Source organism: Epinephelus moara, chromosome 5 (genome assembly GCF_006386435.1).
Source record: "Epinephelus moara isolate mb chromosome 5, YSFRI_EMoa_1.0, whole genome shotgun sequence".
NCBI classification, from domain to species: Eukaryota; Metazoa; Chordata; class Actinopteri; order Perciformes; family Serranidae; genus Epinephelus; species Epinephelus moara.
Window position 1 is genome coordinate 23750607 of NC_065510.1, and position 27721 is coordinate 23778327.

Consider the following 27721-nt stretch of genomic DNA (forward strand, 5'->3'; position numbering starts at 1 on the left):
GTTTTATGTAGGAATATGGTTATTAGAGTGAGTTAGGTTAATCTACATTTTGCCAACTGCTTAGTGCAAATGTGAAGTAAAAAGACAGTGTACGGTCCAGTAATAGGTTGAAGATTTGTGTCACAAGAAATGTAAACTTTCATGCTGAACACCTTGACTCATTTTGACAAAATTAAGATGGATAAATGCAATAATAATAGATAAAAATTTCTGACCATTAAGACCTCACAAATTCAAATTTGAGACAATTTAATGACTTTAATATGTAATAGAATTGTTACATTAACAAATTTAGCTTCTCATTAAAAGAAAATACTCATCCTGAAGCTAATTAACTCTTCACCTTGTAAATTAGCAACACAAATAAAACAAACAACATTTCTCTAATTTGTATTCATTTTATTGGACAATTGGTTACTACAACAACAAATCTTGTATGAAGTAAGCATGAAACTGGAGCAATTACTCAACTAAAAACATCCTGTGTGCATGTGTGTATCTCTGCATGTGTCGATGTGTATGTGGTAAAGATAATTCACTCTTCCCCCAGACTTATTTTGTGATGGTGTTTGCATTCATACTTTTCCCACTCCCACTAAGCACAATATAGGGCGTTTTCTGAGATTTCTGCTTCTCTTGAAGCAAAGCCACCGTCCCGAGAGGAGTATCACTGCTGCTCATCTTCTTCAGCAGTGCCTCTTCCTCCAGCTTTTTCATCCTCCTCTCTGTCTTCATCTTTCCAGACCCTTTCCCGTGGAATCGATGTGAAAGCTGCCTGAAAGCTTCTTTTGGAGTGAGCCTCCGCCCAGATTCATCCACATACTCAATCTTGACGTCAGGCTTGTAGCTATCCTTCTCCTTGAAATCTTGAGTGAAGCCTCTGTATTCTTCTCTGCGACTGTACTTGTCATCAAAGCCCATCTTGTCTTCAATGCAGTAGTTGTCATTAGGCAAGGCGCCTTTTGGTGCTCTGACACGGGCTACCTTCTGCATTTCAGTGTCCAGTAGACCTTTGTTTTTGCACAGAAGCAAAGCAGCAGCCAGGCCGGAGTTGACAATGGGCTCTTCATCCAAAATGGTGGCAGAGGCAGTGGAGAAATCTGGCTGTTTCTGCTCCTCATCCAAGTTAACTGTGCTCCATCCAACATTCTCATCCATTTCTGAGTCTGAATCCCCAGCATCATCTTTCTCTTCCTCCTGTTCAAAGTCCATAATTTCTTCTTGGTCCTCTCTGTTGCCTGACTGTCCGTAAGTTGGAATATCACCCAGAGTTCTGCAGAACTCTGATGTGGCGTTGAAAACGATGTTGTTCTTCCTTTCAGGATCATTTTCACTGTTGGCTTGGTCAAGTTCTTTAATCTGCTCTGCCACCTTCTCCCCAGAGTCTTTGAGAAGCTGCTTTTGCTTCAGCTTCCTCTGCTTCTCCAGTTGTTTCTGCAGCTCCTGCTCTGCCTCATCCTCCTCAATTACAGTTGGCTCAGGAAGTGTGAAGTCTTCGTCGTCACTTATGTCCATTTCTGCTGTCCTGATGTCATCAGACAACAGGGGGATTTCATGTGGCCACGTGGTCTCCTCCTTTACTTCCTCACCACCACCATCTTCATCCGCCTCTCTGCGGCCTCGGCCACGTGACCTGGAGCCAAAATCAGAGTTGCGCGTGTCATCAATGAGAAGCTCATCTGCAACTGATTGCTTCTCCTTCTTCCTGATCTTCTTCACACGGCGTTTGGTCTTTTTAAAGCCCACCATTTCTTGAGGTGTGTAATACTCGGAGGCAATAGTGAGAGAAGGCATTTCCAGGGACTGTGCCTGGTTTCGTAGAGCATCTCTCATGGCCTGAAGCTCCCGCTCTCGCTCCCCATCTGCATGGCCCCCAGTATTCAGCCGGAAGCTCTTTTTCTTTTCACCTTCAATTTCCTCATCATACTTTGACAGTACAGAGTGGGGCTTAAAGACAACCATGTCATCCACAGTCTCTTCTTCTTCGTAGGGCTTGTAATCTGGCTTTTTCTTTTTTAACTCCACATTCTTTTCTGCTTTTTCCTTATCCACCAGTCCCACGTTTACAAGCACATCTTCCTCCTCTTCAAGCACACCTTTGTCTTCTAGGGTCAGGACAACCGTTTGGCCCTCAGAGAAAGAAGACACTTTGTGCTGCACTTTGAGTCCCTTTAGATCTTGAGATGTGTAGGCATCCTTTTTGCTTTGTGCAAACTCCTCCTCTACCAGACTGCTGACACCAAACTCCTCATCCATCTCTTCCAGAAGCTTGGCTCTTTTTTCTGCCATTTCTTTTTCTTTTGCAAGCTTTCTGCTTCTCTCAACCCAAGCAGCTGTGTCATCCAGCCAGTCATCATCTGCCAGGTTCTTGACTTTTCCCAGTTTCTGGTTCTGGATGCGTTTTTCTTTCATAGCTGCAAGCTTCTCTCTCATATCTTTCTGCTGCTTGATGAGAACGGGGTTGATGGTCTCAGCCACTATTGGTTCCTCTTTGGTGCCGAGCTCCTTCTTGTTGTCATTTAATTCCAGTGGCTTCAAACCCAGCTTGGCTCTGAGTTTGTTGGTCTCCTCAATGCTGAGAGATGCGTCTCCGCTTGCAGACTGGGGCTCCACTTCTGTATTGCTTTCTTCGTAACCAAGATCAACTTTCTCCTTTTTCACTCGTGGCTCACCGGTGCTCCTTTCACCTTTGCTGCGGCTGTCCCGTCCGCTTCGTTCCCGGGATCTGGAGCGTTTTCGTTTCTCTTTATCCCGAGTCCCATCCCGGTCTGAGCCATCTCTTTCTCGGTCCTTGTGGCGATGTTTCTTACGCTCGCGACGGCGCTCTTCAGTATCCTTGTCGCGGCTCTTCTCCTTGTGTTTCTTGGATGACCCCATTATTTCCTCTGTCGATCACAACAGTTGTAATTAAAAAAATGCAACTGTTGTTAAAAACTTGTGTGTCGAACAAGTGGAAGGATGTTGCTAGTTCTCCTTCGCTAACTAGCTTGAATTAGCTTTGAAGCTAAGTGGCTAACCGACGACACAACTCCCTCGGCGCGGAGGTAAAAAGAAAACCTCACAGTCAATATCCGATATTTATCGACGATTAGTAGGGATGTGGCAGAAATACTTAGCTATGTGTTTTCTTCACGCCAGTTTAACCATCTATCTCCGCGTTCATACACAGGACTTCATACTCAAACAACACCAAACGACATTACAACGGTTTCCGGCAAAAGCACTTCCGGTAGTCGAAGATTAGCTAGTGGCTGATGTATGCTGCCGCCTGCTGTATGGGAGTGTTTATATCAGGCCAGGATCACATCCGCGCTGCTGCGTTTTGGGACCGATAACACTTTATTATTTATCAAATGTTTTTCACCAGAGTCAGAGAGTATTTCTGACACCTTTTCTGCAATATATGAAGTGCTACGTAACGACATTTCCTTCACTTTCACTCTGAATGGTAATATCAACGTTCCCTATCTTAAAATGTAAGCTAATTTAGCAAGCGCAGTTCAAAATAACATGACTAAAAGCCAGTATTTCAACCTGCTTCGTTTGTCGTTAGCTAATGTTAATGTGTGTTAACGCTAGTCATGGCAGTTGGCAAACCTTATTTTAGTGCTATAACGCTAGCTAACGTAATTCTCAGTTTTATAAGTTTAGCTTAGCTGACGTTAAGGCGAGCTGAGGTGCTTGTTTGCTTCAACTTTTAGCGAGACATTAAAGTTAGCTAGCTCCGCGGTGAGCAGCTGTTCACAAGCTAGGTAGCATTAGCGAGCTACCTCATCAAGCTTGATAACTTTCGCTAACGTTACCCGTTAGCATAGGGTGTTGTGATTTGTTTGAGCGACACAATCAACGTTAAGAGTGGTGGTGTTCATTAGATGGGAATCAGAGCAACGTCAACGTTAATCAGCACGTTAGCTGGTGCAGATCGGGGTTATTGGGGTTGCCATGGCGATTGGGGGACGGAACTGGGTCACAAATGTGAAGCTAGTAAAGTTTCTTCAAGAAAGGAGCTACGCACACTCACATTTTTAACATTTGTTTAAGCTAACTACAAGTGCTACACTGGCTGTCGCTGCACTTTCTGCCCGTTAAGCTAACGTTAGCCGGTGCCGCTGCGGGGGACTGGGAGCAGTGACAGAAGGCTCGCGCTAACTCGCTGCGTGGTGGAGGGAATGTCCTATTGTTGTTCCCCGGGAACCCGAGCGGGCCACACACACACAAAACCCAACGGCCGCTAACGGTAACGGACAGGTGAATGAAACAGCCAGTGTCTACGGTGATTGATGTTGTCAAGCTGATCGTGATTTGAGAGTTGCCGTCAACGTTAGCTAAAGTTAAAGGCTGTTGGTAAGACATGAGACGATGCTTTAGTATAACGGTTACTGCGGTTACTGTTGGCTGTGTGTCAAGTTTGCTGTCGTTTTCAGACACTAACGGTTGGTTAAGTTTACAGTGAAAGATATGAGCATTAAGTTAACTAGTTAGCCTAACGTTAACCCGTCTTAATGTACACCCTATATATTCCTGACATGACTTTTCTTGTTCTTTAAATGTAGGTTAAGCTTGTATAACGTGCTTGTTGTTTTGTGGTGATCAATATCTCCTTTGTTGTGAGTTCCAGCAAGCTGTTTCCTTGACTGTGAAATGTTCTTTTCCTATAATGTTTTAATGCACACTTGTATAACTTGCTTTCTGTGGTGGTGGTGGTGGTGGTGGTGACCAGTATGCATTTTGTTGTGAATTCCAGCAAGCTGTGAGAGGGTGACATGGCAACTGGAGGCACTCCTTTTGATGACAGTGCAGAGGAGCTGCACAACTGGACTGTAACCAATGGCAGTCTGGAAGATAGACTCAACAATCTGGTGAGGGCTCATCCTGTTACATTAAAGATGCTCCTCAACACTTTCTGCTTTTATCATCCATGCCTGTTCCTCCTAAAGTAAACATATATAATAATTTATCCAAATGTTTTTGCTGTTGGTCAGGACTGGGGTGTTCAGCAGAAGAAAGCCAACCGATCTTCAGAGAAGAACAGGAAGAAACTGTCAGCTGCGGTGGTGGAGAGCCGCCTGACTAATGATATTTCACCAGAGTCCACCCCTGGGGCTGGTCGCAGGAGAGCACGCACTCCTCATTCTTTCCCCCACATCAAGTACACCACTCAGATGTCTGTCCCGGACCAGGCTGAGCTGGACAAGCTGCGTCAGAGAATCAATTTCACAGACCTGGATGAGGTAAAAAGTTACTGTACTCTGCTGTTCAGTCTGGTCAGTAGTTGTTAATTCACATTGCAGAAATACAAGGATATTTTTTTTTATATAAAGTGACCTGAGTGACATGAGCTGGTGGATATATGTGAATGTATGGGCAGTAGCTCTGTCCATGGACAGAGATAACACAGTGAACTAATGGTTTGACAAACTAATCACAGCAACAGTTACAAACAGAAACCAGCATTGACAATAACTGACTGCAGATGGCTGTACATATCAAGTTGCACATGCTGTGATTTAAATGGTTTTGTTAATTAGCCCCATTTGCTACCATTTATAAAGCAGTTGGTTATTTGAGGAGTAACACAACACTTAAGCTAAGCATGAAGCTGTGTGGTAATCTGTAGTACTGCGAGTATGAGAATCGTAGTATCACTTTGGATGTAGTATTTTACTTTAAAGGTACGGTGTAGGTGCAACACCTTTATTAACATCCCATACTGATTTTAAGTCTTAGACCAGCCTGCGCATGAGGACTGCTGATTGTACTGCTGACTGTAGACAGCTTCATGTTAAGTCTCATGCTTTTTGTGGAATTTCAAGGGCATTGATTAAAAATCTTAACAGTTACCACACTAAAAAAATAAAAAGTTGTAGTGCTGTGATAAAATGCACTGGGCATTGCTGTGATGCATTGTCAAGCAAAGTGATAGCAGAATATTTTTCATAGTTTGGTGTAGTGTTGTGTGGCTGACCTTGTTCTGCTGTGGAATTGAGGATGACAGATCAGTACATGGAAACATGTTAATATTCATAAGGCTCTTCTGTTGTGTACAAAACTGAAGTTAGCAAAAGGGCTTTGCACGTAATCAGGAAAGGCTCTGTATTTATTAGACTAATAAATTATGTTTACATGTTCCATAACAGCATATTTGGTTGTGTACAGTGTGTTTTGGACAGAAAAGATTTATGGAAAAATTCTTCATTAACATAAAAGGCTAATACCTACAGTGTGTGAGATTTTATAAGAAAATGCCCAGAAGCCCGAATGGTGTTGTTTCTGACTTGCTCTTTTTTTCTTACTCAGAGGAGCATCGGCAGTGACTCCCAAGGGCGTGCCACAGCTGCCAACAACCAGCGTCAGTTAGGTGGAGAGAACAAGAAGCCCTACAACTTCCTACCTCTGCATGTAAACACTAACAAAAGCAAGGAGCTGCTCCCTCCCTCTTCCTCTGCCCCAGCCACACCAGCCATCACCAAGGAAACTAAGAAGCAGAGCCCAGGATTCAGGGACACGTTAACCCCTTTGGTTCCCACCAAGGAGACACCGAGGCTCAGCCGTGGTGGCGTCGAGAGAGTGCCTTTAGCGCACAGAGAATACGGGAGAGCAGAGCCGAGAATAGACAGCAGTCAGGTAACATTTTGTTTGTTGTTGCCAAGGTTTTAATCAGCTCTTACTCTTGTTGAACTGCCACATGATGCTTTGTAGTCTGAGGATTGAGTGGAACAATGAGGTGTTGGTCTCAGAAACACACACATCTCTACACAATTTGAGATATTTTACTGAATATGTGAAAACTTCAACTTGCTTATGGTGCTAAAGGAAAAGTCAGAGAATCATCAGATTTTCTAGAAGGCATCTTCTGGGCACCACAAATGTCTGTATAGAATTTGTTTATGTATAGAAAGAAGGCATTCCATCCAATATTTGTCAAAGTGATGGACTGACCAACAGACAGACCGATATTGCCATCCCTAGAACCATGGTATAAAAAAGATATAGAAAATCTTTTACTTTTAAGAAATTAGGTCAGTAAATGAAGAAACAGAACTGAAACATGTTTTGACATAGAGTAAGAGTTAGGGCCTGTGTCCACACAGCTTTTTTATTTATTTTTTCAGCAGAGAATTGCTGGCAGTGTGCTGGGAAGTGCTTCGTCCCAGTGCCTTATGAAAAAGCGCTGGCGTTGCTGGGAAGTGCTTCGTCCCAGTGCCTTATGAAAAAGCGCTGGCGTGGGTTTTTATTTTCATGACAGCCATATCTTGAAACTAACATTAGCCAGGTAGCTAATGTAACACTACATTAACAGAGGGTTGACTACACAGGAAACTTCAATCTTGCAAAGCGAACAGTGATAAAAGTACAACATTCACCAGCAACTTCTAGTGTCTGCCGCCAGTGTGCTCCTAAAAAAATGAGCTTTTCTGTCTTGTTGTGACAGTACACTGTAGCCTAGCTTAAGAAGCAGCAGTGACGTCACAGATGCCTTTCTGAAATGTTCAGAGATTTTTCAACTTAAAGGGCATGGAGCGGCTACACAAAAAAAGACGAAACGCTCTGAAATAGGACGCAGAGCACAGTGCCTTTTCTCTCGGCGGCTGCATACGCTCGCTCCTCATTGAGAACAATTGAGAAAAGATGTTGGCACTGAAAGAAAAACGCTATGTGGACACAGGCCCATAATTCCCAGTGCAACACACACAAATTTACATGTTTTAGAAGGTATGCCACCAGTAACATGGGTAGACATTTCTCCTGCACAACAGCAATGAAAAACAAGAAGAAAAAAATCTCTACAGAGAATCCATGTCTTCGCCAAGTACAAACTGATGAGCGGCTACTGTTAAGGAGTTAATAGACTGCATTTATAAATTGAGTACATTGATGTAGTGACATTTTAGAGAAGAAAGTGGTATGGAAGATGTTATTGAAATAACTGCGTTGCATCAACCAACATTACATAACTTATGAAGCTGATGTTAGCCATGTAAAAAGTTATTTACCAACAATTGTGAAAACTGCTTCAGTTTTTCAGAGAATATGGTCGGATGATATGGTATGATGGGGTTTTTCAGGGGGCCTGGAGATGTGTAGGATTTTAGTTTTTTTAGTTGAAGTGGTTGTAGTTGATATTTTTGCTATACCAGTGTGGAAGAATTATCAGTACAGCTCCACTTGGCTTTCTGGAGCTTTATAGCAATTTTTTAAACTTTTTTTTTTTTTTTTTGCTGTCTTAGCTGAAACTATGTTGTTTTGCATCACTCTTGCTGCTCCCATAGTGTCATTTTGTGCCACAGCAGGGAGATCTCACTTCTTGCTTTGCACCAAACAGGAGCCACAGTTTGTGACTAGCTGGTGAATGAACACAGTATAGGATGTAGCAGTTAGAGGGCCCGATATTTCTCTCTGGAGTTGGTAAAGACCAAAAACAGAGCTAAAAAACAGGGAAACATTGGCTTACATTCACCACATGACTCCAAATGATTGATAATGTAGCTCCGTAACCACTAGTTGTGTAATGTTTACCACCAAGTTCACCACATCAACTTAATAGGTGATGGCATGTCAGTGTTATGTTCACAACAGCCACTGCCCTGCCCTGCCCAGAAAAGAATTGAACTGATCCTGCTTAGAAAGACATTTATTTCACATTTACTTTAAATGAGTCCATTTTCACATGTACACATCATGGCAGTGTCTTTGTATCACTGCACTTCAGGCTACTCTGTGAAACCAGAACTAGGATAGGATGAAAGTGAGGGAGAGCGACTGCAGCTGAAACTAGGCTGTATTTAGGGCAATTTATAAATATGCCACCCCTGGTGCCCAGTGAGTTTTGTGCCCAACCCCCCTTTCTGCCCTTATTTAGCCCAGTCTGAGCCGTCGCTACAGATGCTCGCTCACCTTTCTTTACGTCTTTCTCTTGTCTTCTTTTCGTTTACTCTTCTGAAACCCACACCCATACACCACCCTCCTCTCTCTGCACGGTCTCAGGTGGTGAGCAAACTGGTACAGATCCGGGAGTACATCAGCAAGGCCAGCTCCATGCGGGACGACCTAGTGGAGAAGAATGATGTGCCGGCCAATGTGGAGCGACTCTCCCATCTCATCGACCACCTCAAGCAGCAGGAGAAGTCCTACTTACGGTTCCTGCAGAAAATGCTGGTCAGTCTGTCATTTGTTTCTTCTTTATCTTTTTCAGAATTAATTTAGTTTACTGCTTTTCTCATGCTGTCAGGCGAAGGTGTACAGTTTCATTAAAATATGGTCTTTCATGTGTAAAGCCTGTTTGTCAGCTAATTTGTGGTTAAAATGGAAGCTGTTTGTGTTGTTCTTGGTAGCTGGCCACACATATTTTTAATGGCTGTCTTTCTCTGTGGCCTTAAACACTTAGTCATGTTTTATGTGAAAATAAAAGTAGGACATTCAATAGCATGCTACCTTCCATAGCTGTGGGGTGGCTTTGTTTTGTGTTTGGTATCACTTTACCTTGACTGGAGCATTTCTGTGAAATATAGTCATACTTGCCCCTTTTTATTTTGTGCAGACTTAAATTCACTGCATTTTTTGTGCTCCTCATAGTCCCACAAAGTTCAACAGCTTGTACACACACGCATCCTCATCCATGGATCATTTGGGCAACCATATTGTAAATCATTTTCAGTTAATAAGTTGTTACTTTAGCATTTGCAAACAGTTGTTGGACAAATATGTGTACACCCTTTTTTCAGTAATCTTTGACTCTTTGTTGTTCTTTCACTATTTCTCTAGACACGGGAGAATGAGGAGGACGATGTGGGGACCCTGGATTCTGCTGTGGGCTCAGGTTCACTGGCAGAGAGCACTTCTCTTAACATTGAGGTCCGCTCTTCAGATGCCTCAAATGCAACGGTGTGTACATTTGTTGACTGTTTCCCAAAAATATGCCCCTTTCTAGCCTTGTAAGTGGTCTTTATTTCATTGCAATTAGTATAAAGTAATTGTATTTTGTCTTTAAATTTAGGTATGAGAAAATATAAACAAAGCGGTTTGTCCTTCTTTTGTTTTTATCATTGTAGGTTAGTCTTATTTGCTGTATCAGATCCTGACAGGGCTCTTATACCTTTTCTGCTGAGTAGTGCTGCAGCACTGTTGTGTTTTGGTAGAGTCAGTGTTTGTGATGCTCTGTGTATGTGAATTCCTGTAGGGCGGGAGGCCAGAAACAGTGCGAGCTGACCAGAAGGAAGAGTTGGAGAATTTGCGTAAGCAGCACGAGCTGCTGAAGAAGATGCTGGAGCAGCAGGAACAGCTCAGGGCCCTGCAGGGCCGACAGGAAGCACTAATGGCCATGCAGGACAGTGCAGAGCAGGCACTTGCTGTGATTGAAGACACTGGTGAGATATAGATTAACACAGCCAGGGGCACATTCACCGTCAGGGGCAGACTAGTAGTTGTCTGTGTTTCCAGAAGAAAAAGTAGTATACATTACTTTTGCTCCAGACAGAGATGCATCAGTGACAACTGAGCTGGAATCCCTTTAATGAAAATGTAATTGCAAGAACTGTCTACACTATGAAAGGCATATTAATGTACTATTTTTGTCTTCTAAATGTCATTACAGTTTATATCAATTGAAGCCATATTTATTGATAAGCATAAACAGATGTTTTCCTATATTGAATTCATTTGACATTTCTTGTCATTAGTTGTCACAGAAACCACCGGCAGTGTTTCTGGACTGAGCATCACATCAGAACTGAACGATGAGTTAAACGATTTGATCCAGCGGTTCCACAACCAGCTACATGACTCACAGGTACAGGAAACTCTGCATCTGGGCTGCCATAGCCTCCCTAAATAATATCATTATGTCATCTAGAAATATCTCCTACATTAAACTGCCTTCTAACTCATGCCCTGCATTTTTTCAGTATTAATTATAATTATTACAGCATTCTGTCAATGTCAGTATGGTGAGATATACTGCCTCTCACTTGACAAGCCATGTTAACTTTAAAAAAAATCTTTATTTCATCAAGAAATGTGTCTTAGCTGTTAAATAACAAATTCACAGTTCAAGTTGTCCATAATTTATTCCTTCATAGACTAAAGCAGTGCCAGACAACCGTCGCCAGGCAGAGAGCCTTTCCCTCTCAAGAGAGGTGTGCTGGTCCAGGACTCCCCAGGCTGTTGGTCCACCTCAACACAGGCCTCTCCTGCACTCTGCCTCCGGTCCCCACACTGGCCTAGACACTGGGGCAACAGCTGCCAGTGCCAAACTCACAAAGCTCCAAGAGCTCCAGGACAAAAAACAAACCATGGACAAGATCCTGCAGGAGCTGCATTCACTCAGAGACCAGACACTCAACAACAACTCATGTACAAGTATTCCCAAAGCATTTTTCAGAGTCATTCATCGGCTTTTTCCCCCCCTACAAGGTGTTGATGAACTGTGTGTGGTGCCTTTCAGGTCGTGGCTTGTCATTACAGTGCAGTCTGAGCATGGGAGGATCTTCAGATTGTCCATCTGCTCTCTGCTCTAATGGGGCGTCAGCTTCCACCCCCTTTCATCCTTCACTCACGCAACACCAGGACAGCTCGAATTCCACAGACAAGCTCAGGTACACACAAAAACACAAGCAGTTGACTAGGCAGGTCAGATATCAATAGCAGGTTGTTCTATAGAGTGGGGGTGGTGTAACATAGGGTGGTGTAATGAAACCTTGCAGCCATAAAACCTAGTACTTGTCCTCTTGTGTACAAGTTTCAGCCTTTGCTAAAGTGCTCTTCAACAAGATGCTCAGCCCTCACCCTTCATAGCGGTGCTTTTCTGTAGGTGGGTCTGTACATTGAGCTTCAGGGGAATTGACAAGATGTTGTTTTGGAGTGTCACATAACCTTTTTTAATAATTTAGCCTTGTATACATTTGCATTTGATCTATACATTTGTTCTTTTCTACTTCCCACAGGAAGCTAAAGGAGGTCCACAAGCGTTTGAATGAGCTGCGGGAGTTGGTTCAGTACTACGAGCAGACCTCTGATATGATGGTGGATGCGGTCAATGAGAATGTGAAAGAGGATGATGACGATGAGGAAGAGGAGGAGGAGGATGAGACAGAAGATGGCTCTATGTTTGAGGCCATGTTTGACTCTGAGCAGGAGAACCGCCAGCCTGTAACTAACATCAGGTGTGTTTGTTAGAATAGATAGTTATAAGAATTAAATTATGGTTTTGTTTTGTTTTGTTTTGTTGATTGATTGGACTTATATTGAGTTATTAATTATTATACTAGAGCTGCAACGATTAGTCAATTTATCAATTACTCGATCAAGAGAGAATGAATCGGCAGCATTTTGATAATCGATTAATCGTTTGTCCATTTTCAGGAAAGAATGCCAAACATTTGATGGTTTTAGGTTGTCAAATGTGATAATTTGTTACTTTTTCTTGTATATCATTATATCAGATTTAATATTTTAGGGTTTTAGACATCTTGGACTTCAGGAAATGGCAATGGGCATTGTCAAATAAGCATAATAATCACCCAATAAGATGACAAGATTTGTTGTTGTTGGGCTCAAGTTACAATATGATAATGTTTAGCATCAGGTCACAGAGTGTGTAACTCTACTACTGACATTGTGATGTATCCATAACAGTCACCGCCCCTTATTTGTTTAGAAACCCACAGCGCAGTGGGAACTGGACAGACCTGAACAGCCTGACCAACAGACACAGTGTCAGGAGCAGTGCCACAAACAACCGTGACGGCAGACTCAACACTGAGTGTGAGATCAACAACCGCTCAGCAGCCAACCTCCGCAGCCTCAACATACCCTCGGCCATAGGTACACTCATCCACGTGCTCACACCGATCCATCTTAAAGCTACTGGTATTCTTCATTTTGGGTAATCTCTGTGCATTATTGCATTTTTTTCCCCAAAAGGTGGGTGACATAAAGATTTTTATAAATATGACCACCTGAATATAGCCACAATGCATTTGCCTGCAGCTGACTGTTGTCCTTTCATTTGATTATAAACATATTTTGTTATAATTTTAAATCATTTTAATTGTGTCTTCATTCATGCTTGTGTTGACAGGAGCACAGCAGTGTAGAGATATGCTGTATCATACTGTAGAAGGTGTATTATCATTATTAATAAACATACTTTTCAAACTTGGTGACATTAAACCTCAATAGTTTGAAACTTTTAACAGAATATCACATCTGAGATAAAACTCAAAACCAAAATTTCACACTTATTAAAGAGTGCTGTGGCTTCAGCAGCTTATTTTTGAAATTCTTTGTCAGTTCAAAGTTTAAAGATGGAAAGAGACACTTTTAAATTGTATCATTTTACAAACTAATTCCGTTAAATTGAATCTCTATTCTCATCTAGACTGCCAGTACAATAGGGACACCCCCTATAATCAGGTGAAGGTTGACGATGAGGATGAAGACTGTCTCGATAATGATGAAGGGGCACAGGCTGTGGCTCCAGACAGTGAGGCATCGGGCTCTAGTCGAAGAAGTAGTCTGGGGAACAATGGAGGGTTTTCCCAGAAGGTTCATCGGCACACGGCGAAGCAGAAACTTCGGCAGCTTCAGGAGCTGGTTGCCATGGTTCAGGTGAGGCAGATGGGAGAATAATATTAACATTTTATGGTGGGACTGTAGGTGTCACTTCTTGATCGGCAGAATGAAAGGGAAGGTTGGTAAATATGGAGGATTTGAAAATGGAAAAGGATTTTGTCTGCTCGTATTGGTAGTATTAATACAGATACTGGGTTAAATGTTTTTTTTTATTATACACAAGTAGCATCTTGTCACTTTTTATGTAAATAATAAAAAACCTTAATACAAATAATGAGCCTTGATTACAAGCAAAAAGTGTACAACAATATTCTTAGACAACAGTGAAGTGTTTTGGGTTGGATTTTTCTTTAAAAGCTGCCCGAGATGTCTCAATCTTGAGCTGAACACTGTATAGATTATGTGTTTTCTGTGTGTATCCAGAGTGATGACACTGATGTCACAACAGCTAATGAGGATGAAGCTTTGCACCAACAGCCAAATAATACCAGAGCTGCTGTGGCTGGGTCTTTGGGGGCCGGATCTAAACAGAATCCCAGAGAGCTCACTCTCTCCAGCAAGGCCAGGTACAGTTTACAAGACTGCCTGACGGTCTGCACAGTTGTAAAACATTATTTTCACCATATTTTTAGTATGTGGTTTTTGACCTGGATTAATTTGCACTGCATCAAAACTATCGTGGACACAGGGAGAAGCTGTATGAGGAGAAGCTGCGTCAGCAGAAGCAGGAGCTGAAGCAGCTCCATGAAGAGCGCCAGAAGCTAATTGAAATCCAGGGCAAGATCCAGGACCTGCAGTGGGCATGCCCTGACCTCCAGGTAATTTGCACACACACACACACACACACACACACCAAATTTCCAAATAATATGCCTAGAATCTACACCAGGATTAGATAAGAAGTTGAATCAGAAATCAGATTTGAAAAATGTGTTTTTAATATATTTTTTATACCTCTATAAAATAATTTTAACAAAAACTATAACCCTCATAAAGGTGGGATTTATTACATTGCTTTTGTATTATACTGGATTACTTTAGACTGGATATATCAAATAAGCTGGCACCTCACTGTAAATCAGTTTCTTTACAGTTTACATATTTTTATTAAAAAGTACACTGTGGTCTTCTTTCTAGTCATCTGTATCCAGCTCAGTGAGTCAGCAGGGCTTGCTGAGGAAGGTTCCAGTTGCAGTTTCAACTCCAGCCAGTGTCCTGGCTTCCTCCTCCTCTGGACCCAAAACTAACTCAACTGTCCTCAAACCCACTGCTCCAGAAGCTGCTTCAGTCACTGACAATGAGGTAAGACCCCCTGGCTATCATGAATCACATGTCCCAATGAGATCTGTACTTTCAGACAAGTTAACTGTTCTCCTCTGTTCTTGCGTCGCCAGCAGCTATGGTCCGAGATGCGTCGTCACCAGATCTTGAGGGAAGAACTGCGACAGCGCAGAAAGCACCTAGAGTCCTTGATGGCCGAACACCAGAGGCGGAGTGGTCTCAGTGACTCTCCCAGGCGGATTGATGACTCAGAAGGCCTCGCTACACCCTCACAGTCTGTCAGTAGGGATGAAAGGTAGGAGACATAACTGCCCGGGGGGCCTGTCTCACCAAGTCAAGGTTACGAATCAGCTAGCTTTTCAGTTAGTTTACATATTTTATGAGTAAAATAGGAGATTCTTGCAGGTGGACTACAGAGCTACATTTTACAACATGAGCTTTTGTGCTTTTCTTTAAATTTATTACAATTTTGCCGATGTGTCTTAAGGACAATGGCCACCTGGGGTTCCACTCCCTGTCATCTTGATGATGATGATGAGGAGGAGGATGAAGATGAGGATGAATATCGCTCAGAGATGGGTGCAGAGGAGGACGAGGAGCATGAAGAATGTGCAGAGAGCAGCTCTGATGACGATATCCACATCTACTCATCCAGCAGGAACCAGTGCGCCTACAGCAACAGGAAGAACCAAGGAAGGTCAGACGAAGTGGAGGAAGGAGGAAATCTATCACACTGATATCTGTAGTCTGTCTGTGAAAATGATATGCACATTTTTTGTGTTTTTAGCAACCTGAAGCCTCCGCCAGCCTTCTCAGGCGAAGGTAGTGGGAATCAGTCTCTTTATAACAAGACTAAGGCCAAGCAGCAGCAGCAGTCCAGCAGTTTGAACCAGTCTTCAACCAGCCAGCGTGGAGGTACACGGCGACAAGAGAACCTACGCTGGGCCTCTGAGCTCTCCGTTGCAGAGGGCTCGTGTCAGTGGCAGGAACAGGTCAACCAGCTGCAGCGACAGCTGGACTTCAGCACCAGCATGTGCCAGACACTCCTGCAGGACCAGCAGGTTGGAGCACTGAACAAATACATGCACACATGCGGACACTGACCTTGATTAGTGACACAATGTTGCACCACATTTGGAAACTTAGTTTGAAGTTTAGGTATAGTGGAATTGTCAGTGCAGTAACTGTTCTCTCTGCTCATACCTTTCTATGCAGTCTTTGTTAAGGTGCCTTTTTACTTTGTCTTAGTTGTTCCAACCAAATAAATTCTCTCACCTCCTTCCACAGACACTCTCTTATATGTTGCAAACCCTGCTGACAGGTCAGTACAGTGTGTTACCCAACAACCTGTCATCACCACAGGTCCACCTGGTCATGCACCAGCTCAACCAGTGTTACACGCAGCTGGCTTGGCAGCAAAACAATGTACAAAGGTGAAAACAATTGCATACAATTATACACTTCCTTTATTTCAAACAAGTAGTTCATCTTTTTTTAAGTTTCCTACATCCTGTCATACTTTCCCCTCAGACTAAAGCAGGTCCTGAATGACCTTCTCCGCCAGCAGCAGCAGCAGCAGCAGCAGCAGCAACAGCAGCAACAGCAGCATCAGCAGGCCTCCTCAGCAGCAGGTTGGCAGACACAGAAGCACGGCTCATACCAGGAATCCAGCTCCGCTCCCTCAGCCTCCCCTGGCGTTTTCCTCCCCTTCTCCTCAACCCTGCATCCTTCAACCAACAATATGTCAACTGCTGCCTTATCCCCACTCCCTCCCAGTACGACATACATATTTATTAGCTGTTAAGCTTAATTCTCACATAAAAACATGTCTACAGTGGTTTGCATTAGAAGCAACAGGAAGCTAAAACATTGAGGCATAAAAGACAGGGTTATTGTTTAGACCAGCTAAAGATGTTTTTGTTATGATGTGATTCAGAGTGCCAAAAACCCTCTTATCTTTTCTAAGATCAGCAAAGTATGACCTTCAGTAGGTTGGCGCATTTATGAAATTCTTGGCAATGCCTTTTTGCAATAAAAGAAAATCAGAAATGTTCAAAAAATTAAATACAGCAAATATAGAAAATGTTTTTTCTTCAGGTAGCTCTTGAACGCTTCCTACACAAAGTTAATGTTTTTGCTGTTACTGGTATGAGTAATCTTTTTCAATCAGTGAATTTGAATTTGAAGCAAGGGATACTTTTTAAAGTGACTCAGTGGTGCAGAAATCAAAGGCCAGAAGTCATACTGTCATGATGGAATTGATTCTTGGGACTGTTAACACTAAAACATTTTTTCTTTCTTTCACCCTGCAGGCTTTAACTTATATCCGCTCTTCCCTGCTCCCATGGGCGAGTTCCCTCAGGGTGCGACAAGTCAGGTGACCTCTGACCACCAGAAGCAGCAGCTAGACCCCAACACCTCAATCAAAACTGAGTACATGAGTTTTCCTCCTCCGCTGCAGCGTTCTCCTCTGAACACCACCACAGAAAGAGGGTATGTCTGTCATTGTCCTCTGAAAAGACATTCATTTGTATTTGTGTAAACATTATTGTATATATATTTATATTCCATGTGACCCCTTTTAGATCATCTAGCTGGCTCAAAACCTACACAAACAACACCGCCCAGCATCACCAATCTAAAACGGAGCCCCACGAGTCTCCCTCCTCCTCCCCCACCTTTGCCTGCCGCCACCCCCAACCTCAAGAATTTGACAGGGCATCACAGGAAAGCTTCAGCAGCATGCCTGATCCGGTTGATCCCACCACCATCACAAAGACTTTTAAGGCTGGACGCAAGGCCTCTGCACAAGCCAACCTGGCCTCACGGACTAAGACGCCCAATTCTAAGAGTCGTCGCAGGAGGAGCAAAGGGCACAAGAACAGTGAAGGTATCAAAATGGAGCTAAATTTCCCGTATTATTTGCAGTAACCAAATCAGCAAAAACATACTGAGGATGTTTTTGTTGAATTTGTTTTTGTGTTTCCTCAGGCCACGAGAGTGACAGTGTCAGCAGCATTGCAGACTTTGTCCAGGAGAGGGCAGCCTTGTCTCATCAGAAGGATCAGAACAAAAGTCTGCTGGACAAGCTGACTCAAGAGAAACTCGACAGCAAAACTAAGCTCGGGAACAAACGAAACGACCTCTCCTCTGGTGCGGGTCAAGCTACTCACAGTCAAAGTTAATGCACCCACCTCACCCCTCTTGTGTCTGTGTTTTTTGCTTCTCAGTGCACACATGTAATATCTGCATCAGGCTTATTTTATGTCAGCTTTTTGTTGTAATTATAACATTTTGCTCTGTACTTTTCCTTTGCACATTTGTCATGAACACGTGTTTCATTTTAATTTCGGGTTAATTTACTTTGTTGTTACTTTAATTTATCCTACTCACAGCCTATGCTTGGAGAACACCCTTCCTCTCTAACAGAATTGCATGCACAGAAGCACCAGGTAAACTCACAATGCAGTATCATGTGGTTATTACGTCACCTAAACATCTCATGCATGTTCTATTTTTGCCTTAACCTAAACCAAAGCTTCCAAGTTTGACGACAGACTATCGTTTGGTTTTTTTTACTCATGGATGAGATTATGCAAGTATCCACTTATGTGTCATACTGTCAAATCTTGAACCTGTAGATGCAAGCAGCGACTTCTCACTGTTCGAGGCGCTGAGGGAGACGATCTACTCTGAAGTGGCTACTCTGATATCCCAGAATGAGTCCCGTCCTCACTTTCTCATCGAGCTCTTCCATGAGCTACAGCTGCTCAACACAGACTACTTACGGCAGAGGGCACTGTATTCCCTCCAGGTATGTATAGACACAACTTAGTGATAGTTTGTGTGAAGTGCTGTCCTTTATGCTGGCCTCAGATTGCAAGATATCCAGGCTCCATATGCCCGTAAAGGAAATATGTGGTGAGTTCTTGTCTGGCTTCAAGGTCAGAGTGGTTATTTGACTGAATATCTGGTCATGTGACTGGTTATAGACAAGATTTTTATTAGAGATGCTCCGATACTGATTCCAATACATGGACATGTTTTGTGTGTTTTTACTCATGGATGAGATTATGGAAGTATCCACTGCAATCAATCAGAATTTTAAAACTCATATAATCTGAGCCTGGCCTGAGATATATATGCAGTGTCTCCTTGAGAACTTTACATAGTTAAAACAGTGTATCTGTGTTTCTACCAGGATATAGTGACGAGACACCTGGCAGAGAAGAGTGCAGCTGAGGACCGTTTGCCCCCTCTTGGTCCTGTGGCGTGGGCTGCAGGCTCTCAGTCTGAGCTCACACCCAGTGAGAGTCTGGCAACCAGTGACGCTGTAAGAGACACATTATTTCTTCCCAGTGTGGTATTCTCATACCTTTACAATCTTTTGTCTCTTTCTCTCATTGTGTGTTGCTCCTTTTTATGCCTCTACCTGTTCTCAAGTCTTTCTCTTAGTCCTTACTGCCATCCTCCCACTACTCTTTTTTTAAATCACTTTTACTTCCTCCCTCCTCTACAGTTCAATACATCTTTCATTAGTTTTTCTCTCATCCTTGTCTCCTTTCATCCTTCCCTGCCTTGTCTCTTTTCATCCCTCTATGTCGCTCTTTATTCTCTGATTTTAATTTCCCTCCCACCATCCTCATTGTCTTTGAATTTAACTTGACAGCAAGCAAGACTTCAGAAACCTGTCTGAAAAAAAATGACCCTCATCTCCCCACGTCTCTTTTGCCAGATCAGACATGTGTTCTTTGTTCTCGGCCAAGGTCCCCAGAGATATACTAATTGGGTGCCAAGCCTTTTTTCTGTCTAAATAATGCCTTTGTTCCAGAATGATGGATGAAATGTCTAATTTTCCATGTTAGGAGAATGGCAAGAGAAACCACCCTTGCTTTTATTAGTTCTGGGACAATATGCTTATCTCCTTCGATACTTGGGTGCCGTTTGGATATGTGTCGTGGTTTTTAAGTACAGAGATTCTAGTATTGCGATTTGATTTTACAATTTAGTGCTTCTTTTGTTGAAATTTTTAATGCTGGATCATGGAAAAAGTTCAACCATACACTTCTAGAAACTGTATATTGTGAGACATACTCCCTAAAACAATGCACATCACATGTCAGTCTTTTTTTTTTCTTCTTTGCGCTGGCAATAGCCGTGTCTTGAGGTTGGCTGTCTGTCCATACATACCGAACGAACATATGTTCGTTCGTACGCATGTCCGTCCATTCTTGTTAACATGATATCTCAAGAACGCCTTGAGATATCCTCCTCCTTGGACTCAAGGGTCAAGAACTAATTAGATTTTGGTAGTCAAAGGTCAAGGTCAATGAGACTTTGCATCTGTCTCACTTCATGAAGGAAATATTTTAAGAAAGCCTTGAGCAAATTTACTCAAATTTGGCACAAACATTCACTTGTACTCAAGAATGAACTGATTAGAATTTGATGGTCAAAGGTCAAGGTCACTCTGACCTCACAAAACATGTTTTAGGCCATAACTCAGGAACTCACAGGCTAATTATAATGACATTTTACCCAAATGTCTAATAGGATTAAATGATCAGTGATGACATTTTATTTGTAAAGGTCAAAGGTCAACTTAACAGTGACATGATAATGTTCTGTAAAAACACTTTTCTGGCCATTACTCAGTGTTATTTCTCAGGAACAGAAGGGGAGACATTTTGTCAGATACTGAATTGGCGACACTTTTCTTGGGTGCCCACCTTGAAATTGTGCTGAGTGTATAGAGCCTCTGTGAAGCATCCATGTTTTCACTGACATGGATATAATCTGTAACTGCAACTTGATGGGTTTGCGAAGTCATACAACCGCAAGACTGTAATGTAAAGTAAATGGAAGAACTGTATGGTCTTACTTGTATCAGTTTTATTCCAGTAAGCATTTTGTTACCTTGCTCTGTAAAAGGTGCTTTATTAAGTTAACTTTACTGACTGACGTAATAACTATAACCTACATGTTCAATAGAATAAAAGAAAAATATATATATTTTGCAGTAAACCCAAACTGCTACATTGAGCTGTCCCTTCTCATCAAGCTAGTGCAGTGCTTATCAGTGTTTCAAATCTAAATCTTATTCCACTTAAGAGCTGTGCTCAGTGAATTGATTTTCTCAGCCCCTTTTTGCCCTGCTATTGCTCTCTCTCGGTTCATCAGACCAAAAATGAGTCAAGAATTAGTGAGGTTATACATCCTGCAATCCCTCTGCCTCACCCCCTGCTACTAGGAGACTATCTGCCAGGAGCAGAGTGGGTGGAAGCTCTGGAGACAGACTCAGTAGCTGCTGTAGCAACTCAAATTCAGCTGGTGCAAACCCCAGGGCCTGGGTTTACAGTTGCCTGGGTCTGATCTGTGTAACAGCAGCAACAAAAAGTTTGCTGATCTGGCAGGGAAATGTGCTGGTCTGGCTGACCGTTTTCTTCCATTTCCTGCTTTTTCGTGATGGCTTTGTCTTTCCTAAAACAGATATAACTTTACGTGATGATTACCATAATAAAAGAAGCAACTTTCTACCTCTGCATTTGACTCATATTTATTTGATTTAAAATATTGTACAACAAAATCGCAATACTAATATGAATCGATTTTTCTCCTATTCCTATTGTTTATAGTGTATGCTGGAAATTTTAGGGGGATGTTAGGCTAATATAAAGGTGCATCTTCTAAAATCCACTCCAAATCCAAAATGCTGAACTCCAAACAACTGGTGTCAAAACCTTTCTGGTTCAGGAAATGTCAGATATGTGCTGTGGATGCCTCATGACAGAATCTTCACATTTTTCAGGAGGTGGTGGAGAAGAACTTGAGGCTCACACAGGACACGATGAAGAAGAGAGATGATGCAGAATCTGTGGACAATGAAAGCACCATGTCAACCTCCTCCAATCTGGAACCATTTGCGAACGATGACCTGGGTATAGTTGTGCATGTAGAAACAATTTGGGGCTGAAGCGTGTAAAACTGTATACCTGTCTGAAACCTTTTCCACATGCTGGCATTCAGCTGAGATGCTTTGCTTATTGCCTTGTAACTGTTTTCCTGGAAACCAGACGAATCTGCAAGCTCATGATTCATTTGCGATCTTGGTTTGGCAGCGTTGGGCTATTTATACTTTATCAGATTAAGGTACCATTTCCCACTTTTCCCAGCAGAACTACTCAGGGCTTGTCTTAATAAACCCACCAGTTTACACCTCAGGATCAACACTACCTAGCCAAACTAAAGAATTTTACTGACGTATGGAACCTTGAGTGACATCGATTAGAAGTGAGGCTGTCATACTTTGTTTGATCCTGCAGAGTAAACATGGTTACAGATGCATTAATGTCCATTACAGTCTTCTCTCTCTCTGGCTTCATTGATTTTGAACTTCTTATATCCCTTTTCCGTCTCTTTTTCACTCCCTTGCTCTCCTTTCTTTGCTGCTCTGATAGGCAACACGGTGATTCATTTAGACAAAGCTCTGGCCAGGATTAGGGAGTATGAGCGCATGAAGCTTAAAGCTGAGTTTAACCCCTACAACGCCAATTCTGCAGATGCAGGTGGCTCTGAAGTCTCAAACGCTGAACATCCTTCTGCTAACCCTGCTGACCTAGTGAAAGGTACTACGTTTTTCAAGCCTGCCTGAGTACACTATGTGCAAAGACCTGAAGCAGCAGAATCATTTTCATTTTTCTGTTTTATTTTGCTGAATTTCTGAGTAAAATTGTGCCTTTATTTGTGTCTGTGTGAGCAGGAGCTGCAGCTGGTGATGCGCGCTGCCCTCAGATTGACACCCAGCAGTTGGATCGTCAGATTAAAGCCATCATGACAGAAGTCATTCCTTTCCTTAAGGTAAGATAATCAACACAGGGAGCAACTGTACCCAGAGCTACAGTTAAATCATTCCACAACCAAAACTATGTATTACCAGAACCATGCAGGGTGCCATTAACACACACACTGTAGCCTACATCTTGGGGCTGCAGTCTGGAAACACAGACAGTTGTAAAGCAATAGCAGTAAAGGAGGAAAAAAGGGACTAAATTGCAATTCACAAATTGAAGGAACAGATGGAATGGATTTCACTGAAAGTGTACTTTTATGATTTCATGTGACAAAAAAATAGATTGATCATTTGATTGCAGGGTGGATTGTTGTCAGCTTTGTGCCAGCAGAGGATGTACTGGGAATGAAAAAATATGAATTTCCTATACTTGTGTAAAAAAAAGTAATTCATTGCTAAACTCTTTAAGGCTCAAATTGAATGCCATCATACTATGCACACCACTGTGAATGTGAACAGTTACTGAAAAGTTCAGTCACTCTGTAACGTTCATGTTTTCTTTTATTAGGAGAACATGGATGAGGTGTGCTCCCTCCAGCTGTTGACATCTGTGCGGCGCATGGTCCTCACTCTCACCCAACAGAATGATGAAAGCAAGGAGTTTGTCCGCTTTTTCCACAGACAGCTGGGAGGCATACTGCAGGTACGCCCAGTGACAAGCTTTACAAGTGCAGGCGACACAAGGTTAAGCAGACAGAATGAAGAACAGCCTTTCTGACGTTTTCACTCTCTTTCTCTTGCTCCAGGACTCGCTTAGTAAATTTGTGGGCCGTACTCTAAAGGATTGCGGGGAGGACCTTCTGGTGGAGATCTCTGAGATCCTCTTCAATGAACTCGCCTTCTTTAGGCTCATGCAGGATTTGGACAACAGCAGCAGCATCGCCTTGGCTGCCAAACACAAACATAAGAAGAGGGCTGAACAACCCAGTAAAGTAAAGCACAGTCTTAAGGTAGATGTCTTTTCTTTTCCCACGTATGTTTGGTGATATAACAAAAGTATGTATGACAGAATAATTAACACCATAGCACAGCACAGTCTGACTGAGACTAATTTAACTGATGGTGTTTAATAATTCCTCCAATTAGGAAAATACTGCAGCCAGTGGTGATAAATCAGTTTCTCCAGCCTACACAGATGAAGACAAGGTCAGTCATTCTAATACTGATAACGAAACCGTCAGTACCACTTAGATAACCAGTAATCTGTTTTACAATTATGTCTCTCTTGTTCTGTCAGGACCAAGATGAGGCTGAGCAGGAAGGTGATTCTACCCTCCAGGAGCTTTACCTGCAGACAGAGATGAAGAACAGCCGCAGCAGTGAAGCTTCAGAGGTGGAGGAGGAAGATGAAGATGAAGGGGATGGACAGGGAATCCCTCTGTCAATCAGTAAGTGAAAATATTTAAAAGGGCAACACAACATCTGACATTGTTATCCTGTATATGCCAGGATTGTTAAAGGGACATTTTGCCAATTTTCAACCAGTTTAACAATGAGTGTAGTATGTGTGAATGCACTATGGTAAACTTCCCACCATTTTACCAGCGCCCAGATCTCCCTGCTGATCTCCCAGCTCCAACGTGTCATCCGATGGATTTTCGCTGGCTCTCAGGCTGTGGCCAAACTACAGATTGTACTTCTGCATTTTCTAATGTCCACTACCTTGAACACTAAGAGTATAGAAGCGGCTCAAGAGAGTGAGCAGCCTCTCTTTCTCACTCAGACCAAACTCCAATCAAAAGGCAGCGCTGATAAAATATAAACCAAGATTCTGTTCCTGTATTGCCTTTATATAAACATATTTCAGTGCAATTTTTTGTCTGTGAACAGGAAGTGGGTGCCATACTGTTTCCTGATTTCACCAAGAATAATTATTGTGAAACGAGATTGTTCGTTACCAGCCGGGTACCACATTGTTTCCTGTGTCAGAATGTCTATCCTCGCATTACGTTACCCACAAGCGGGAGCGTTTATTGGTCCAGTACTTTGCAGTGCATTCTGGTAGCTGTAGGTTTTCTACCTCTAGAGCAAAAGCAAATGCCACACCCCTTTTCCTCTGTGTCTTTGGTAATGTCGCACCAATTCTAAAAGTATTTGTGTCTTTCTGCTGCGTAGACAGCCCAGTTTTTTGAGATTGTGACATTTTCTTAGAATTTCCCCTCAACGTTAAGACTAGGTCCTTGTAAATTATTATTCACAAAGCATCTCAGACCTTAAAATAGCTCCTAAGGTGAAAAACTGTCAGGAGTAGGGAGGAGGACTTTTAAGAGGTTTAAGAGTTTCTTAAGCGAAGGAGAAAATGGTCGAAATATTCTCCACCATAAATAAAATGATCAAAACACTAAGGTATTTGGAAAACTGGGCGTGTCTCTGACAACCAATCACATCTGTTAAAAGCAAGCATCACACCTAGCAACAGGGTCAACCACACCTCCTCACTAAGATAAAACTTTCTGTCCTTTCCTTGCTCAGAGTTGCTTTGAGAACATTGCTAAATCACCCCTAAGCTAAGACTCCTTGCTAAAAGTTTCTAGGCTAAGTTAGGAGCTTCTCCAAATGTGTGTGAATAAGGCCCCTGAATCCTAAATGCCTTAAAAAGCAACTTAAGACTTTGAATTTATTCATGCAGTAATCCATCACCGTCAATGAGATATTGCCTGTAATGAAATGTAATGTCAGGGTTTTTAAGATAAAAATGTGTGTTAATGTTTTTCTGCCTACATTAAATTTTATATGTAACATGTATGTATCTCTCATGTCTTTCTTCCAGGTCTTTCCAAAGCAGAGACTCAGGCCCTGACAAACTACGGCAGTGGAGAGGATGAGAACGAGGAGGAGGAAATGGAGGAGTTTGAAGCTGGACCTGTCGATGTTCAGACATCATTGCAGGCTTCTGCTGATGGACAGGTGGAGCAGGACGTCACTGCGACAGTGAGTCATATTTTTCTGAGAAACATAAACTTGTATTTTTAATATAATTTCCGTAGTCTGACCTGTGTAATTGTGTCATGCTTCAGGGGGCGACACCAAGCGAAACCCAGGAGACCAAAGCTGAGCAGAGGAGTTTAGAGAATGAGGGTGGTGAGGCCCAGAAAATTCCTTCAAGCTACAAAGTCTGATAGAAATGTTGCATTTATAGACCCTTTGTGAGGCCACTTTTTCTTGAATTAAAAACTTTTGTCACTTTGTTTTGTAGAAATCAACAGGTCAGTGGGGACAGTGGATTCCACAGTTGAGGACCACGACATGGCGGAGTGCCAGAGTCCTGAGGAGGAGAGCAAAGCTGAGGCTGCTGCTGCATCAGAAGGAAGCTCCCATGAAGTCTCCCATGATCAGGATGTCCCCAAGGAGTCGACCACCACTAGCAGCCCTGACACAGACTCACCCGTCATGATCAATGTAGATGTAAGTTCAAACCTGAAGATTGTTTAATTAAAAATAGTCTCTGGAATGAAAGCACCATCACTCACTGGTATCACAGTGGATACGTTGCCCTTTGTTGTCGCTGCTGTGTTCTGACTTTATCAATATTATTGATGCAGGAGATGGGCTCAGGTAACACCAGTCAGAAATCTGACGAGGAAGACTTCGTGAAGGTGGATGATTTACCATTGCAGCTTACGGTCATGTGTGAGGTGAGTAACAGCTGCCAACTAATAACTCATAAAATTTAGGATTAATTAAAGGGAAGTCAGTTTTATTTAGTGATGTACTGTGTGTTGTAACATTAGGAGGAGCTACAGAAGAGAATAGTGGAGGAACAGCAGAATAACAACTTGTCTGTGGAGATCCTCAATGGGAACACTGAATCGCTGACTGGGCTGGTGGGGAATGCACAGGCACTGAAGGAACCAGGTATGGAATACACTTCTGTTTGTGTAGTTGCCAAATAGCCCACAAAAGAAAAGACACCGTCTCTTGTTACCGTGTCTACATCCATTCAGGGAAGCTATTTTTGTCTGCACATAAACTAAAAGTCCAACCCTTTTAAATTTTGTATTCTCCTTTGTTCTGTTTCCAGACACTGTTGGTGCCCAGAGTGTGTAAAGATTTGTACCGATGTCTCAATCTACTGTTTTTTAGCAACACTATGCTTAAACCCTCAATCTGCTCTGGATGTAGGATTGTTGATTCTTTATCTGCTAGTTTAAAGGAGCAAAGGCTCCTCATATTGGTCACAAGTTAGCTGTGACTCGAACACACAACAGATACAACTAAACATCTACACATCATCAACACTTAGTTCATTTTATTCCTGAATGTTTCATGTGATTTGTGGGTAATCTGGGGAGGGGTTGTCTTTATGCTGCTGATTACTGACAGTTAAGCCTCTGTCTGAATCTTAATAGTCCCCAAACTCCTGTTCAGATCCGCCTTACCTGGTTCTGGGATCAGTTTAACATGAGTTGTGATTTATTTTTTAATGCTTTATTTGTCTTGGCCCGGCCTTATTGTTACACAGCTCGTCTTTCTGCACTCTGTTCCTAATTATAAGGAGATTACAGTAGGATGAAAGTTCAGCTAATTGTTTCTCCTGCTTGAACACTTTTTCCTTTATGTCAGAGCTCAAAGCTCAGATGTAACTTTTATCCCTTCAAACACATCTTTATACACTGTTCTGTTAATGGTTAGTCTCCATTGATTTACATGTAATTAAAATATTGATTACAGTAATAAGTTTTAAATAATAAAATGCTGGAACTTTCAAAATGTGTGTTGTGTGTTGACATCTCATTGTGCATCAGTGTTTTCAGTTGTGACACTGCATGTTGAGCCTTAATGGACATGTGGGTTACAGAACAAAATATTTTTCACTCTGCTGCATTCAGTTTAATGTACATTTTGAGTCCAGTAGATGTAATTAAGGCAAGCAATGTGTCAAACTGATCACAGCCATCTTGATTTTACAGATACTATCTACTGCATATTTGAATGGACAATTTCCTTATGAAACGTTGAAGCATGTTTGGATCCAGCTTCCAAACAGTAACAGAGGACCAAGTAATTGACTCCGTGGTAAAT

General features: G+C 42.3%; 2 protein-coding genes across 11 annotated transcripts; one reads left to right on the plus strand and one right to left on the minus strand.

Moving 5' to 3' along the window:
- Nucleotides 1-378: 378 nt before the first annotated feature.
- On the minus strand, nucleotides 379-3210 carry sart1 (spliceosome associated factor 1, recruiter of U4/U6.U5 tri-snRNP). Its single transcript, XM_050044921.1, has one exon. The coding sequence runs from the start codon at nucleotides 2875-2877 to the stop codon at nucleotides 553-555; it is 2325 nt and encodes a 774-aa protein (XP_049900878.1). The 5' UTR covers nucleotides 2878-3210; the 3' UTR covers nucleotides 379-552.
- Nucleotides 3211-3286: 76 nt separating this feature from the next.
- pcm1 (pericentriolar material 1) lies at nucleotides 3287-27409 on the plus strand. 10 transcript variants are annotated; one of them, XM_050044910.1, is made up of 40 exons: nucleotides 3287-3448; nucleotides 4721-4859; nucleotides 4983-5231; nucleotides 6298-6624; nucleotides 8986-9156; nucleotides 9763-9882; nucleotides 10178-10364; nucleotides 10677-10786; nucleotides 11076-11349; nucleotides 11441-11591; nucleotides 11940-12158; nucleotides 12653-12819; nucleotides 13376-13605; nucleotides 13993-14135; nucleotides 14258-14387; nucleotides 14707-14871; nucleotides 14964-15145; nucleotides 15338-15547; nucleotides 15638-15911; nucleotides 16138-16283; nucleotides 16381-16625; nucleotides 17163-17343; nucleotides 17436-17740; nucleotides 17842-18003; nucleotides 18246-18302; nucleotides 18492-18664; nucleotides 19052-19183; nucleotides 21659-21788; nucleotides 22308-22475; nucleotides 22610-22707; nucleotides 23208-23342; nucleotides 23446-23649; nucleotides 23786-23845; nucleotides 23937-24087; nucleotides 25470-25630; nucleotides 25717-25780; nucleotides 25896-26104; nucleotides 26242-26334; nucleotides 26431-26554; nucleotides 26721-27409. In XM_050044910.1, exons 2-40 carry the CDS (start codon nucleotides 4764-4766, stop codon nucleotides 26744-26746), a joined length of 6429 nt encoding a protein of 2142 aa, XP_049900867.1. In that variant the 5' UTR covers nucleotides 3287-3448; nucleotides 4721-4763; the 3' UTR covers nucleotides 26747-27409. The 10 variants fall into 10 exon arrangements, with proteins under 10 accessions (XP_049900867.1, XP_049900864.1, XP_049900872.1 ...); XM_050044907.1 differs by having other exon boundaries at nucleotides 4745-4859; XM_050044915.1 differs by having other exon boundaries at nucleotides 4745-4859; nucleotides 22410-22475.
- The last annotated feature ends 312 nt before the right edge of the window (nucleotides 27410-27721 follow it).